We start from the raw sequence: 15,734 nt of genomic DNA on the forward strand, positions 1-15,734 counted from the left end.
GGATGAATGAAGAAAATATCACCTACTTCACTCTGTTTTATGAATTTAAGACCCCATCTTACATTTTTTGCAAACCTTATTCAACATCAGACCAGCCTGGATTAATGAATTAGACTTTTGCCTAGGTTTAGCCTGATTGTAGACATATTTTAACATTATTTAAATGTAATACAGTTTACAAAAAGATGTTACTTCTGAATGTGACCTGTGAAACATTTATTCTACAGATACGATACCTATAGTGCAGAAATTTTTTGACTTTTGTATTAGTAATTTTTTTATTGCATTCTGAAGATTTGAAAGTGTAATGTCACCAGTTTTTCACTCTTGCTATAGGTTTTTGCATTTTGCTTATATTTTCTGCTTCCAAGTGAAAGTTTTCAGCAGCTTACTGTTTAAAAGAGGTGTTTGTCCTATTCTTTCATCTGAAATGCTGACGTAAGTGGTGCATTCCATCTTTATCTTCTCCTCTGCTGCTTCCAGGTGGCTTTGACTTTCTACGGGAGTACCAGTCATCACCAGTGCCAGATTCTGGTTTAAGCTCCAGCTCTACCTCCTCAAGTATCAGTCTAGGAGGCAGCAGTGGAAATCTCCCACAGATTACCCAAGAGGTGGAGGATATGGACACAGCTCCTGAAACAGATGAAAAGGCAAACAAATTAATTGAATTTCTGACTACCAGGTAATCCAAGATAAGGAGAGGTTACTATTCTATAATATTATGCTGATGACAGAACTCATGAAATAGGACAATTTTATTGCTATAAAGGAGACAACAGTTGTGAGGGGCCACAGTGAGCCTAGCTTTAATTACTGAATAGGGCTGGCACATCCTAGGCTTGTTCTGTTGAAAAATTTAGGGCCTGATTCTCATTTACATTAAGACCCCTTTACACTGTCCCGGCAAAGTGTCTGGAAGCCTAAGTCTAGCCAGTTGAAGAGCAGCTACAGAGTGACTTTGCATTTTATTTTTCCATCCAGAAGTGTAGTTCTTAACTGACAGCAAAAGAAGAGCTGGTATTAAGTGCAGAAAGGATTTAAGTGACATGTAATCATTATAAACTGGCAAAATCCAGTGTAATATGTGATTTTGTTAGGTCTTAAAACTCATTTTATTTAACTTTGTTAATTTTCTAAACTGATAATATTACTGTCTACTTGGTGGACTTATATTTGAAACGATGTTTCTTTCTCACATCTTACCTGATTTTTTTAAAAGGAAATAGTTTTGGAAAGTCTTTCCAATCACAGTTAACCAGTATTTTACCAAGGAAAACATCCAATTCATTACAGCATAAGCAAAGGCTTTTTGGTGTATTAGTCCTCTGGTGGGGCTTTTTGATATTTGCACTTAGCATTTTGAATAAGTAACAAATCTAGCACAGACAGTTGTCTTTTCAATATCAGGCAAGTTCTCTCTTTCAACCTATTTTTCTTCTCCGTGCTTAGTTGTTGACAATTCCACTGACTTTTTTTAACCTTGAGAAGTCAGGAGATAGGCAAGAAGAATAAGAACAAAAATCCTGTTCAGCCACACACCATGTACTGTGCATCCAATTAATTAAATTCAGGACTTGTGTTGCTAAGAAATTTACACCCAAGGGGTTGCAGCCAGGAGTAAGACCTCAGGGACAATGTTGGCAACATCTTTTGAATTCTTTAATGTCCACACTATGCAGATCCGATATGACTGGAGCTACAGAGGGAGCATTGCAGGGCTGGGTCAGAGGCTGTTTATGAATTTTTACTTGGTAGTCCTTCAGTTCCCTACATACTCCTCCTCCTGGGGATTAATCATGGCCCTGGCACAAGTTTGTAGGAGCAGCTGGGTGGGGTTTGTTCACACCCTCCTGGGCTAGAATACAGCCCAAGTTAACACTGTTCGTGCAGCATTAACACATACCCCTGTTTGCACAGAAGGTGATTGGCCCAGAGTTGAACCCAATAGTTGTCCTAGGCACACTTGAGAAGTCTACTTTTGCAAAACACTCACCATGCCTAAGGGCCTTGTCTACACATAAAAGCTGTACCATTATTATCATACCAGAATATTTAAAACAGTACAACGTCCCTAGGGTGGATACAGTTACACTGTTGTAAATGTGTTTATACTGGTGTTTAGAGAGACAAGGTGGGTGAGGTAATATCTTCAGAGACCTGAGGAAGAGATCTGTGTAATCTCAAAAGCTTGTTTCTCTCCTGACAGAAGTTAGTCCAATAAAAGATATTACCTCACCCACCTTGTCTCTCTAATATCCTGGGACCGACATAGCTACAATAACACAGCATACTTATATAGGTATCGCTTACTCATGTATACCACACTCGGGACTGTACCACTTTAACTATTTTGGTAATAAATCACATCCCTAACCAAAATAGCTGTACTAGTATAAAAGCTCTGTGTAGGCCAGGCTTAATGGTAAAATCCTGAAATCCTGATTTATGCAAAACTCCTATTGACTTTAATGGAAATTTTGTCTGCATCAGGACAAAAGCCTGAAATCCTAGGTTTGCCTTACAAATTCTTGCAAATTCCCATTACCCAAATTATTTGCAACCACTACACTGCATTTTTAGTTTTATTTGTGTTTGATACATAGCATTGTTCAACCTGACACAGTAGATGCATTAAGTAATGCTGTGTAATTATGTCATGTAATAAAATTTTCTTCAAGTTGTAATATAAATTGAACTTTACCAATCAAACATCTGATTAAATCAAGTTATGTACTCAATAGTAAATGTGCTTTTAAACAGAAAATTATTCCTTATTTTGATACTTATTATTTATTTGTATTATGGTAGTGCATAGGGACCCCAGTCATAGACCAGGATCCCAACATATTAAGTGCTGGACATAGTCAGAACAAAAAGATGGTCCCTTCACCAAGTAATTTACAAGCTAAACATAAAACAAGATAGCGAGTTCGAGCTTTCATCAATCTCTGTGTCTGTATCTGTCAGTTTCACAACTCATGCTGAGTAGGCCTTCAGCAAGAGTTGTAGCCATCAAGATTAACACCACTAAGCCTTCTCTACACTAAGGAATTTACCGCCCAAAATGCCCACTATTTTTATCACCAGTAGGAGCCTTAATGTAGTTCAGGTTCTTGTGGATAAACCTTTTTTAAAAAATCTCTTTTCAGCAGTACTAAAAACACCAGAAGCTACCTGAGCATTGTCTATACTATGGTTCCCATAGTGGTAGATAGCACCAGTGGGGTTTTGTTTATTTTATTTTATTTTATTTTATTTTTTGTAAAATTCCCCAGTGTAAAAGATGGCCTTACATTTAGAAAAAGGAAAGCAGAGCAGTGCCCTGAAATGATCAGTCATTTATAACGTTATGCCAGTACTACATTTTGAATTGGAAATCTTTGTAAAGTTGAAGTGTAGTAGTAGTTGTATTGTTCATAGATTTATGTTCAATCACATGTTTTCCAGCAAATTGTTCTGCCTGTCTCCTTTTGAATGTACAGTATAATAATTTTTAAAATTACTTAAATTTATTTCAACTGCTTCAAAGAAATACTTACACATTTTGCTACATTTTTCTTCTCTTTAAGGGCATTTGGTCCACTCTGGTGCCATGAAGATATCACACCCAAGAACCAGAATACAAAGAGTGCTGATCAACTTACTAATTTTCTGAGACATGTTGTGTCTGTATTTAAAGATTCCAAGTCAGGTACTGAAAGTTTTTTTCCATGATTGTACCGTAGTTAAAACCCTCGTCTAGTGGACAAGTCCCTAGTGTTTGCTTAGAGAACTTGCCTTTTAATGCCAGTTTCTTTGCTCCTGAATGGCTGCTACAGGAGCTTGCTTGTGCAACAGTGCCCTCTGTTTTGTGAAAGTAATAATTTCATAATGATTCGTTTTTCTTTGTTCTTTCTGACAGTATTTTATGTGCGAGGGTTAAAAGTTTTAAAGCAATTTTGTTTTCATAACTTGTTTCAAGTTATTCTTTTCATATAATCTGATTACACTGTGACTTTAATTGGATTCAAATATGTTTGGTGCAAATAAATACTTTCGAATTAATTTTAAATAACTTTGTTTCCTTTTGTAGGAATTTAAAGATCATATTCCTTTAATATTCTTGTCCTTTCATTTTATTATATTCCTGAAGAGATTACTACAGATTGCTCCATTTGATCAGTGAAAAGTATATATTCTTCTTTAGTTTATTTAGCCCACAGTAAACTTTTATCCTGTGATCTTTTTTTCATTAGATCCATATGCTGAAGCATTGGGTGTCCTATGTAGGACATATATCATATTACGTACTTGCTAGAAAAATACCATCTTAGATGGTTTTAGCATGCACTCACAGTACAATCAATTCTTCTAAACCATCACTGATGGTTGATTTTGACTGTTCTATTTGATAAAAAAGGGAAAAACTCCACCTCTTATTTGTAAAATAGACTGGAGATATTAAGCAATCTTCTCAACAAGCAAAATGTTCTTTGTTCATTTAATTTGACAATTATAGTTTATTTTTAATTATTTATTATGGGATTTCATAGTAAACTAGTAATACTAAATAGTATTTTGAAAAGTAATGAAAACTCACTTGTTATTAGTAGAGCAGAGAGCAACATAGTGTGCAATTAGAACCTGAACCAAACCCCATTGAAGTTAATGGAAAGACTCCTGATTTCCAGTGAGCTTTGGACCAGGCCCTAAGGCCCCAATTCAGGAAAGTACTTAGGCATGTGCTTAACTGCTTTCCCTAATCAGGGCTACAGTACTTGCATTTAGCAAGGTATTTATATAGCATATTTATATAGAATTTTACATCTTCTAGGCACAGTATGAACATTAACTAGCTAATCCTCACAGCAACCCTATGAAGGAGATAAGAACTGATATTCCCATTTTACAGCTGAAAATATTGAAATTATTATTATTGTTGTTGTTATTTATGTTACTGTAGTGCCTTGGAGTCCAAGTCATGGACCAGGACCCCATTTCGCTAGGTGCTATACAAACACAGAACAACAAAACAGTTCCTTTCCCAAGGAGCTTACAAGTTAGGTGATTTGCCATGGCCACACACTGAGTCAGTGGCCACAATTAGAATGTGTTCAATACTAAAGCTGTTTGGAAATGCTCATTTGTTGAAAGCAAAATGTTTTTGCGGAAACATGTTGCCTTTGAGAAAAATTTATAGAAAAAACCCCGCTGAGAAAAAGCATTTCACTAAGGAAAGTTTTGACCTTTTTGGAATGGAATGTTTCAATTTTCTCTTTCAAAACAACCTTTCCCCCCGAAATTTTTTGTATTATGAAATATAATATAAAGTGAAAAAGTAAAAACTGAAATTAATCATTTAGATTTTGTCAAAATGAAACATTTCAATTGATCCCAAATTATTTTTTTTTCCAGAATTTCAATTCATGGGAAATTTTGAAATCTTTTGGTTTTGTTTTGTTCTGGAATGGAAGAAATTTTGAAATCACACAACTACAAGTTCCCATGCAGCTCTACTCACTACAACTAGACCATGCTGCCCTTTGTTTTTAATTCAGTGCAGATTTTATTTCTTAATGTTAAGGTATCAGGTTAAATGCAGTATACTGTCTTTACCTGGTAGACTACTACCAATTTTATATACTGTATTGTCCAGTAATAAGAATTGTTCACTTATTTGTAAAGAAGGTTCTAGTGGTTCTTTCATAAATTAATATACCTTAAAAATGGCCAAAACATTTTGAAATGCTAGGGAATTGGTCCGCTAAAGGTTTCAACTGTAAAGTAACTTTTTCTCATGCAGTAAAATCTGCTTTGTTAGATTTTAAACATCAACATACTATTCTTTTGCTGCTTAGGTTTTCATTTGGAGCAGCATCTGAGTGAAGTTGCTTTACAAACGGCTCTTGCAAGCTCTTCAAGACATTATGCAGGTCGATCTTTCCAGATATTCAGGGCGTTAAAGCAACCTCTTTCTGCACATGCATTGTCTGACCTTCTGTCAAGATTGGTGGAAGTTATAGGAGAACATGGAGATGAGATTCAGGTACACATGTGTGACAATGCTGTATTCCTGACAATGTTTCACAATTCTGCATATGTTCAGTATCATTTGTTTCATTTTACTGTAAAGGGTGAAATAAACTTGGAAACTATAATGCAAGTGAGAATGTGACCTTAGAAAAGAAAAACTGTGTTCTCATCACAATTTCAAAATTACAAAAATGCTGTCAAAGTCGTGATCTAACTGTTATAATCTGAGCCCTGAAAAATAAGTCTAATTTGTTTCAAAATGTATCACCCCATTGTGAGATTTTAAAAATTTTAAACAGCGAACTGTAGTGGGGTTCACAAAAACAGCACTTTCAGCTTCCGCTGCTGCCTTTACAAAAGCAGTTAAATTTCAAACACTGGGTCAAATTCCATTCTCCTTTACTGAGCAATATTCAACATTAAAGCAATTAGGAATGTTACTTGATTAAGGTCTGCAGGTTTTGACCCACTGGATGGGTTGGTGGGAGTATTTATATTTGCCATATGCTAAAAGATGAAATCATTAAGGTTTTTAATCTAAGTAAAGAGTACTATGAGCTATGGAGAGTAAAAATAAAATTAAAAACAAACTGCTTTGGCCCTCGCTTTTTAAGAAAAATAAATTAACAGTAGAAAGAACATATTGTTTTAGCAAGCTCACACCATTACAATGCAGCTGTTCTGTTTGAAAACAAACCATGATGTAGTGTTTCTTAACCTGAGAGGCAGACTCGACAAGGGTAGTAGTAGTCAAGTAGTAATAGATATGGGAAAGCTGCATGACCCTGAATCTGCCCTGCTCCCTGCTGCAAAAGTCTCTTCTGGCTGCAGGTAGGGTTGCCAGGTGTCCGGTTTTCAACCAGAGTGCCCAGTCAAAAAGGGACCCTGGCTGCTCTGGTCAGCACCACTGACCAGGCCACTAAAAGTCCAGTCAACAGTGCAACGGGGCTAAGGCAGGATCCCTGCCTGTCCTGGCTCCCAGAAGCAGCTGGCATGTCTGGCTCCTAGGCGCAGGGGCGGCCAGGCAGCTCCGTGTGCTGCCCCTGCCTCAAGCGCCAGCTCTACAGCTCCCACGGCCGTGAACTACAGCCAATGAGAGTTGTGGGGGCGGCACATGAAGGTATGGGCAGTGTGCAGAGCCCCCAGCCTCTCCACCTAGGAACCAGACATGTTGGCTGCTTCTAGGAGCCATCTGAGGTAAGCACCACCCGGCCAGAGCGCGCACCCCGAGCTCCCCTCCAGCATTCCAACCCCCTGTCCCAGCCCTGAGCCCCCTGCTGCACCCAAACTCCCTCTCAGAGCACACACCCCTCACCCCTTCACAAATCCCAAACTCCTGCCCCCTCTGGCCCCCAAACTTCCTCCCGGAGCCTGCACCCCATACCTCCTCTCACACCCCAACCTCCTGTCCCAGCCCTGGGCCCCCTCCCGCACTCCAAATCCTTGGCCCCAGCCCGGAGCCCCCTCCTGCACCCCAAACCCCTCATCCCCAGCCCCACTCCAGAGCCCGCAACCCTAGCCGGAGCCCTTACCCCTCCAACACCCCAACCCTCTGCCCCAGCCCAGTGAAAGTGAGTGAGGATGGGGAGAGTGAGCGATGGAGGGAGGGTGGAATGGAGTGAGTAGGCGTGGGACCTTGGGGCAGGGGGGCAGGGCAAGTGTGCTCGGTTTTGTGCAATTAGAAAGTTGGCAACCCTAGCAGCAGGCAAAGTGGCATGGGAGCATTTTGTTACTCTTCTCCACCAGAAATAAATCGGGCTGCAAGAATACTCATATATAGGTCTGGAGGCTGCTAGCTAAGAGTCTCTTCTCTGTGCCAACCAGCCCATCCAGGAGAAAACCATGCAGACTGGCACCATGGAACCACTCATGGATATATGCCACCACCCCTTCAAGCAGCATGCATTCTTCTAGTGAGTGGAAGATAAGAGAGAAAAATGAAAGATGAAGCAAACACCAAGGAAAGAAATGAAAAGGAATAAAAATAGATTAATAAATTAATAGATTTTAAGAACAGATGGGACCACTATGATCGTCTAGTCTGACCTCCTGCATAAAATAAGTCATAGGACTTCCCTGAATAAATAACTGCTTCAAGTCCAATAGCAGTGGTTGAACTAGAGCATATCTTTTAGAAACACATTCATTCTTGATGTAAATTTTCCAGTGATGGGGAATCCATCACACACCTTGGTAAATTATTCCAATGGTTAATTAACCTCCCTGTTAAAAATGTGCACCTTATTTCCAGTGTGAATTTGTCTAGCGTCAACTTTCAGTCACTGGATCTTGTTATACCTTTGTCTGCTAGATTGAAGAGCTCTCTATTATCAAATTTCTGTTCCCTGTGTAGGTACTTATAGACTATGGTCAAGTCACCCCTTAACCTTCTCTTTGCAAAGATAAAAAGATTGACCTGCTTGAGTCTTTCACTGTAGGGCATGTTTTCCAATATCTGATCATTCTCACGGCTCTTCTCTGAACCCTCTCCAATTTATCAACATTCTTCTTGAATTGTGGACAGTAGAACTGGACACAGTGTTCCAGTAGCAGTCTCACCAGGGCCAAATACAGAGGTAATATAACTCTCTACTCCTACTTAATATTCCTCTGTTTATACAGCCAAGGATCACTTTTGGCCACAGCATCATACTGGGTGCTTGTGTTTAGCTGATTATCCACAATGACTCCGAAGTCTTTTTCACAGTCACTGCTTCCCAGAATAGAGTTCCTCCTCCTGTAATCATAGCCTAGATATATGATTTTGGATTTGGGGTATGGAAAGCATATTGCTTGCTTGTATCCAGCATACCACACAGTCAGATCACTTTGTATCAGCGACCTGTGTAACAGTTTCAGGGTAACTGCATCTATATTGCCCCTTCATGGTCCCTCGAGGGCACCCACTTAAAGTTTCCAGCTCCCAGCCATCACCTCTCTTGGGTGGAGATGTTGTATTAATAAATACAATAGAGAGCTGCATCTCTCTCCCTCCTGACCAGGGTTTTAAGACTGCACAGCTCACTGTCTTACATTGCGATATGCCCAGCAAGCCAGTCTTGCTAAAGGCCAGTGCCTGGGCTTTTCTTTCTATCCAAGGACCATGGACAGTGTATTGCCAGCAGTTACAAGATACCACAAAACTCTTTCTAAGCAAGCAAAAGCATTACAGAGAAAACATATAAAACAATAAAAGTTACTATGCTAAAAACTTACCAGAGATCACCCATCAGTCTTACGGGGCTCTTGTAGGCCAAATTCTTTCCAATCCTTCCACAAGGGCTGGGGCTCTTGGGCAGAAGATCCTATGTGTTTGCTGGATCAGAAAGAGGGCCCTGACTCAGTTTAAACACAGCCTTTTTAAGCCAAAACCCCATTCTTCGTTTTCCTAGTCTCTGGAAACCAAGTGTGAACCAGTATATGCGAACCTCCCCAGAGTGTGCTACCTTTCCGGAGGTGTTTACAGTGTGAGTGATTCACCTTAATTCCCCTGTTTTAATTCCTGGAGGAGCTGTGGTAACCTTCCCCCTTGGAGTAGAACATAATCACAATCCATGTCCCACAGTGATATTTATACTTAATACAATATGTTCCCCTATAGATACTGCATGAAGTTGCAATATCTGTCAGAAACAGTCCTCTTCATTATTTAACACTGCCACAATCTTTGTGTAATCTGCACATTTTATCAGTAATGAGTTTGTTTTCTTCTAGCTCTTTGATAAAAATGTTAAATACTGTAGGGCCATGAACCGATCCTTGTGAGACCCTAATAGAAACACACCAGCTAGACGATTCCCCATTTACAGTTCCATTTGTGAGACCTGTCAGTTAGCCAGTTTTTAATTCATTTAATGTGTGCCATGTTGAATTAGTATTGTTCTAGTTTCTTAATCAAAATGTCGTGCAGTACCATACTCAAATGCCTTACAAAAAATTAACACCATTACCTTTATCAATCAAATTTATAATCTCACCAAAAAAAAACTCAATTAGTTTTACAAGATCTATTTTCTATAAACCCATGTCGATTGGCATTAATTATACTATCCTCCTTTAATTCTTTATAAGAGTCCCATATCAGCCATTCCATTATTTTGCCCATGATTGATGTCAGAATGATAGCTTTTAATTACCCAGGTCAATCCCTTTACCCTTTTTAAATATTAGCGTAACATTAACTTTTTTCCAGTCCTCTGAAACTTCCCCAATATTCCAAGACCTCTTGAAAATCAACATTAACAGGCCACAGAGCTCCGTGGCCAGCTTTCTTAACATTCTGGGATGAAAATTATCCATACCTGCTGATTTTAAAATGTCTGTCTCTATTAGCTGCTATTTTAATATCCTCCTTACTTACAGTTGGAATGGAAAGTATTTCATCATCATTTGATACAACTACATCATCTGGCTTTTTCCCAAACATAGAACAGAAATATTTATTGAACAGTTTTGCCCTTTCTGCATTATTATAGACCATTATACCATCTTCATCTATTAATGGACCAATACCAGAGTTTGGATTCCTTTTGTTATAATATACTTTTTCTTCTAGTCCTTAGCTCTGTTGTCCATTGGTTTCTCCTGTGTCCATTTGCTTTCCTTATCAATATTCTACCATTCCCACCTTCTAGCTTATATTCATTCATATCAACTTTCCCTTTTTTCCATTTTCCCCCCCTATAAGTCAGGCTGGTCCTTTAACCAGTGTAGCCTTCTTTCTCAATTGTGGGATTGTGGCTTTTTGTGCTTCTAGTAAAATGTTCTTAAATAGTTCCCATTTATCATTCACTTATTTTCTGTTTGAATTCTTTCTCACGTCTGATTTGACTCATGATTGTTTTTATCTTTGCTAAATTGGTTCTTTAAAAGCAACAAGAATATATATTACTGGTTGGGGCTTTATTTTGCTTACCCATGAAAAATGTAATCAAGTCAGGGTCACTTGAACCTAACCAGCCACTGATTTTTAGTTCTGTGATTATTTCACCTGTCATTATCAGTTCTACTATAGAATTCCTCTCTGCAGAATGCAATTCTTTTTGCGTTAGCAGATTGTTATATGTAATTTTTAGAAATACCAATGATGTTTTATTACTGGCAGCATGAGACCTCCAGCATATGTCACTCAGACTGAAGTCCTCCATGATTATGCAACATTTTTTTCCCTACACCTTACATCGGGGTGGGCAAACTATGGCCCAGGGGCCGCATCCAGCCCTTCAGACATTTTAATCCAGCTCTCGAGCTCCTGACGGGGAGTGGGGTCCGGGCTTGCCCTGCTCCGCACGTGCTGGGGCTCCGCACGGCTCCCGGAAGCAGCAGCATGTCCCCTCTCCGGCTCCTATGCATAGGAGCAGCCAGAGGGCTCCGTATGCTGCCCTTGCCCCAAGTGCCGCCCCTGCAGCTCCCAGTGGCCAGGAACTGTGAGCATTCATGGCCCGCCATACAATTTCCATACCCAGATGTGGCTCTCGGGCCAAAAAGTTTGCCCACCCCTGCCTTATATAGATAGGTGTTTAAGGAGCCTGTTCTCTACTGTGGTTTGGTTGTTGTAGCTGACACCATTGTTGTATCCCATCTTGTACTTTATCTGCTAGAGCATAGCAACAAAATAAAAACCAACAAACCCTTACCCTGACCTAAATGCCCCCCTTTATTGATGGAGCAGTAGTTTGGTCTCTATGGCTGTTCAATCTGTGACTTCTCTCCTGAGGTTTCTACAACCATAGCATTCTTGTTAGTGTTATTTTTATAATCTTGACACTATTCACTTCCATTAGGAAATGGACTGAGATCACCAACATATTCCACATAGATCATCAAATAGCCTCAAGGTGACAATAATATTCTGTCACAACTGCCTCTGCAGAATTTGAACCAGTGACATGGAGGCAAAAGGCTCAGTATCCTATTGTCCATCATCCCCTGACAAGATCACTGGTCTCCTTAAGTATACTCTCTCCTTCACAGATCATTCAGGGAGACAGAAAATAAAATCTGCATTAATGTTTTAATATGCAGTGTAATGGCTCTGAGTTTTTTTACTACGATTAGTGTTGTGTTCTGTTTTCAATAAGATGCTTCAGTACAGAATGATTTCTGTTACTGACTTACTGGTGATTGTTTTTGCTAAAATGGCTGACTGTATGTATTTGACAGGGTTATGTAATGGAAGCACTACTTACCTTGGAGGCTACAGTGGATAATCTGTCTGATTGTTTGAAGAACAGTGATCTCTTGACCGTATTATCTCGGTAAGAATCTGTTCCCTTAATCACATAATCTTTTCCCATATAAATCTTATGAAGCAATACAATGTTCTGCGATCTGAATTTCATAAAATGGTTTTGATATAACTGATCTTGCTCAAAATAAATTTACAGAACGAGCCTAAGAGTGCATCTGAGCCCAATTTGGCAACTATTGAAATAAATATTGATAAACTGGTGGCGCCTCCTAGCCTGTTATAGATTTTCTTTCTTCCTTTCAGCCGTCTACAGTACATTTAACGTCCTCTTTAAACAAATAACATTAGGATTCCACATTCTGCTTTTGTATCTAACTTAGTCTTGAAAAGATGTATAGGAAACAATATTTACTTTGCTTAGAACATTGCAATGGGGGTTCAGATCACTCCCTGCTGTGAGAAAACTCATGGTTCCCCTAATTAAATATTTCCCAAATCACTGCATGAATGGGCAGGATTTGTCCCCTTTGTGGAACAAATAGGGGATTCTGTCTTCAGAACTTAGGTATCCCAAGGGGTCCTCAGGAGGCCCAATGCCTCTGCACTTGCTTTGTTTCCCCTTCCTTGACAACCTCCATAAGCAGATGTCTGTGAAGCCTCCTATGAAAAGGGGTTCCACAATATGAAAAAAAGGCCACACAGATTTCCTTTCAGGTTTGAGGATGTCCAACAGTATGCACCCCCTGCTCTTGTTCTCACCCCCAGCCCTTCTCAGCTGTGCATCCTTGAACTCACAAGGAGCCCTCCAAGGTTGAGAGGATGGCAAGCCTTCCTCTTTCTAAAGCACAACCAGTGACAGATCTGTGCACCAAGGGGAGGCTAATGTCTGTCTGTGATGTCAGTTAGCAATAGTAGGAGCTGGGTGTGCCCCTGGAGGGATCTCCTTAAATTCTAAAGCTTTTCAGGCATCATTAAAATGTGTGGGTAAAATTCCGAGGGTGGTGCTGTTACAATATATTATAGTCTTTTATATTCCAAACCAAGGGCCACATGTTCCTCTTGACTACACAGTTCAGAAGGGAGCAAAATGAAACAGAAATGCCCCCAAATTGTGGAAGGAAGGGGATAACACCATTCTCTTTCCTGCCCCTAGTGACTGTGTAAGCCCCTCTGCGAGAATACCATAGAGTAGGGGTTCTGCGGTTTTGTAAGTAGAGTATTTCAGAGGTGAGACTGGAGGGAGCTGGGAAGTAGCTGTTCTGTACAGCAAGCTTCCCTTGGAACTGTAAATTGTTAGGTTATAAGCTTTTTGGAACAGAGACTGGGTCTCACTGTTGTCTTTGAACAATACCTAAACACTGTGGGTGCTATTAGAATATAAATAGTTAATAAGGGCTGCATGGAATTCCAAGTGGTAATCCATGTGGCAGTTGTAACTCTTTGAAACTCTAGCTAAGTCTCCAGTGTGCCTCACTGAAAGGAGGCTAGGGTAGCACCATGGAACCTAAGGGAACAGTACTTCTAAGGGGAGCCCTGATAGCTCCATGACAGCCCTCTGTAGGGATAATGCAACATCTCTAAGGTTCTGCTTACCAACCATTGGTTTGGCTGCATACATTCACCCATGGTGACCAATACTACTCCCTTCACAGGGTCAATTTGCCAGTAATTCCACAAGTGTGACTTATGCCAAATAACTCCTGCAGCGGGTCCAGTGGATAGGGTACTGAGATTCAGGAGACCTGAGTGCTAATCCCAGCACTACCACTGACCCAGAGCATGACCTTCTGCAAGTCACTTCACCCCTCGTTTGCCCTTCCCCCTACATTCTTCCTTGTCTATTTAGATTGTAAACTCTTCAGGGCAAAGTCTGTTTCTTACTCTGTATTTGTGCGGTGCCTATCACAATATGGCCCTGTTCTCAGTTGGGGTCTCTAGGTAATATAAATAATAATGGAGAAATCTGTGGGAGGGTAAAACAGATAGCATGGTGTTTGTTTACTTTTTTTTTTACTGTTTATCTTTTGATAAATTCTCGGTTTACTTCCTTTTTATTTGTATTAATTTATTTTCTACATTTCTGCTTTGTGATATAATAAAATCCCATTTATTTTATTTTATTTTTTTGCTTAGTTCATCATCACCAGACTTAACATCAAGCACTAAACTGACTGCAAATCGGAAGAGTACGGGCCAACTGAACGTGAATCCTGGGGCTGTAAGTGGTAACACAGCCACTGCTGAACGAAGCAGACACCAGAGGAGCTTTTCTGTACCCAAAAAGTTTGGTGTTGTGGACAGATCCTCAGATCCACCACGCAGTGCCACACTAGATAGAATTCAGGCATGCACCCAGCAAGGCCTGTCCTCTAAAACCAGGAGCTCATCCTCTCTAAAAGACAGCCTCACTGATCCTTCTAATATTAATAATCCAACCAACCTGTTGGCCACCATCTTCTGGGTTGCTGTAGCTTTGATGGAATCTGATTTTGAATTTGAGTATCTAATGGCTTTACGATTGTTGAATAAACTACTAGCTTATTTGCCACTGGATAAAGTTGAAAATAGGGAGAAGTTAGAAAAGTTACAAGGACAGCTAAAGTGGTCAGATTTCTTGGGGCTGCAACAGCTGTTGCTAAAAGGATTCACTTCTCTTACCACCACTGACCTCACGTTACAGCTCTTCAGTTTGCTGACACCAGTGTCACGAGTATCCATGGTGGATTCCTCTCAAATTATAGGTAAAGACCATTTTTTCTGTCGTTCACATTTTGATTATGAAATTCTTTTTAAGTTTGTTTGATATGAAAACCTCACTATGCTCCTTAAAAATACCTATTCACCTTATGGAATATAAATTTATTTTTGTGTGTACAAATTGTAATACATTTTTAAATGAATGCATAAAGAAACAACTAAACGGAAATTCTTTTGCTATTACTATTATTTATTATTTGTAATATCATAGCACCTCAGCACCCCAGTCATGGACCAAGACTCCTGTGTGCTAGGCGCTGTACAAACAAAGAACAAAAAGACAGCCCCTACCCCAAAGAGCTTGCAATCTAAATATAAGACAAGAGACAACAGATGGATACAGACAGACAGGGAGAGTACAAGGAAACAATGAGATAGTTTTGATCAGCATGATAGTCTGAGGTCTCAGCACACCTATTCAATATCAGGGGAGCAGCAAAGATGTCATTTTTGTACAGGAATATTCTTTCACATTTCATTTCTAGTTATAGAACCTAGCAGGGCCTATGAAGTTTTCTCAGTATTTCTATAATAAAGCCTCAAGTTCTTTTTTCTTGGGCTGGGGAGGGGCTGCTATATTCAGAGGAATGAGAATCCTCACTACTCAAGGTCTGAAACCAGAATATTTTATCCAAACACCCCCATACTTTGGGAAGAACTGTGTGGCTTAGATCTGAATTTTGCATCTCCACTAGCTTTATACCAATTCAGAATTCCCCTCACTTGGGGAATTCTCAGGTGGCCAGTTGCAGCCATCTTACTCCCACCCCTCCCT

General features: G+C 39.8%; 1 protein-coding gene across 1 annotated transcript in view; it reads left to right on the forward strand.

The window, feature by feature from the left end:
* LOC112113029 (protein furry homolog) overlaps positions 1-15,734 on the forward strand; it is a 285,155-nt gene that overhangs the window by 195,869 nt on the left and 73,552 nt on the right. Inside the window, exons 40-44 of the mRNA XM_029911959.1 lie at positions 484-682; positions 3,570-3,691; positions 5,838-6,025; positions 12,175-12,269; positions 14,336-14,943. Coding sequence (XP_029767819.1) covers positions 484-682; positions 3,570-3,691; positions 5,838-6,025; positions 12,175-12,269; positions 14,336-14,943 — 1,212 coding nt within the window. The remainder of the gene's footprint in view (positions 1-483; positions 683-3,569; positions 3,692-5,837; positions 6,026-12,174; positions 12,270-14,335; positions 14,944-15,734) is intronic.

The sequence above is a fragment of the Terrapene carolina genome, unplaced genomic scaffold (genome assembly GCF_002925995.2).
Source record: "Terrapene carolina triunguis isolate 2854851 unplaced genomic scaffold, T_m_triunguis-2.0 Scaffold139, whole genome shotgun sequence".
NCBI lineage: Eukaryota > Metazoa > Chordata > Testudines > Emydidae > Terrapene > Terrapene triunguis.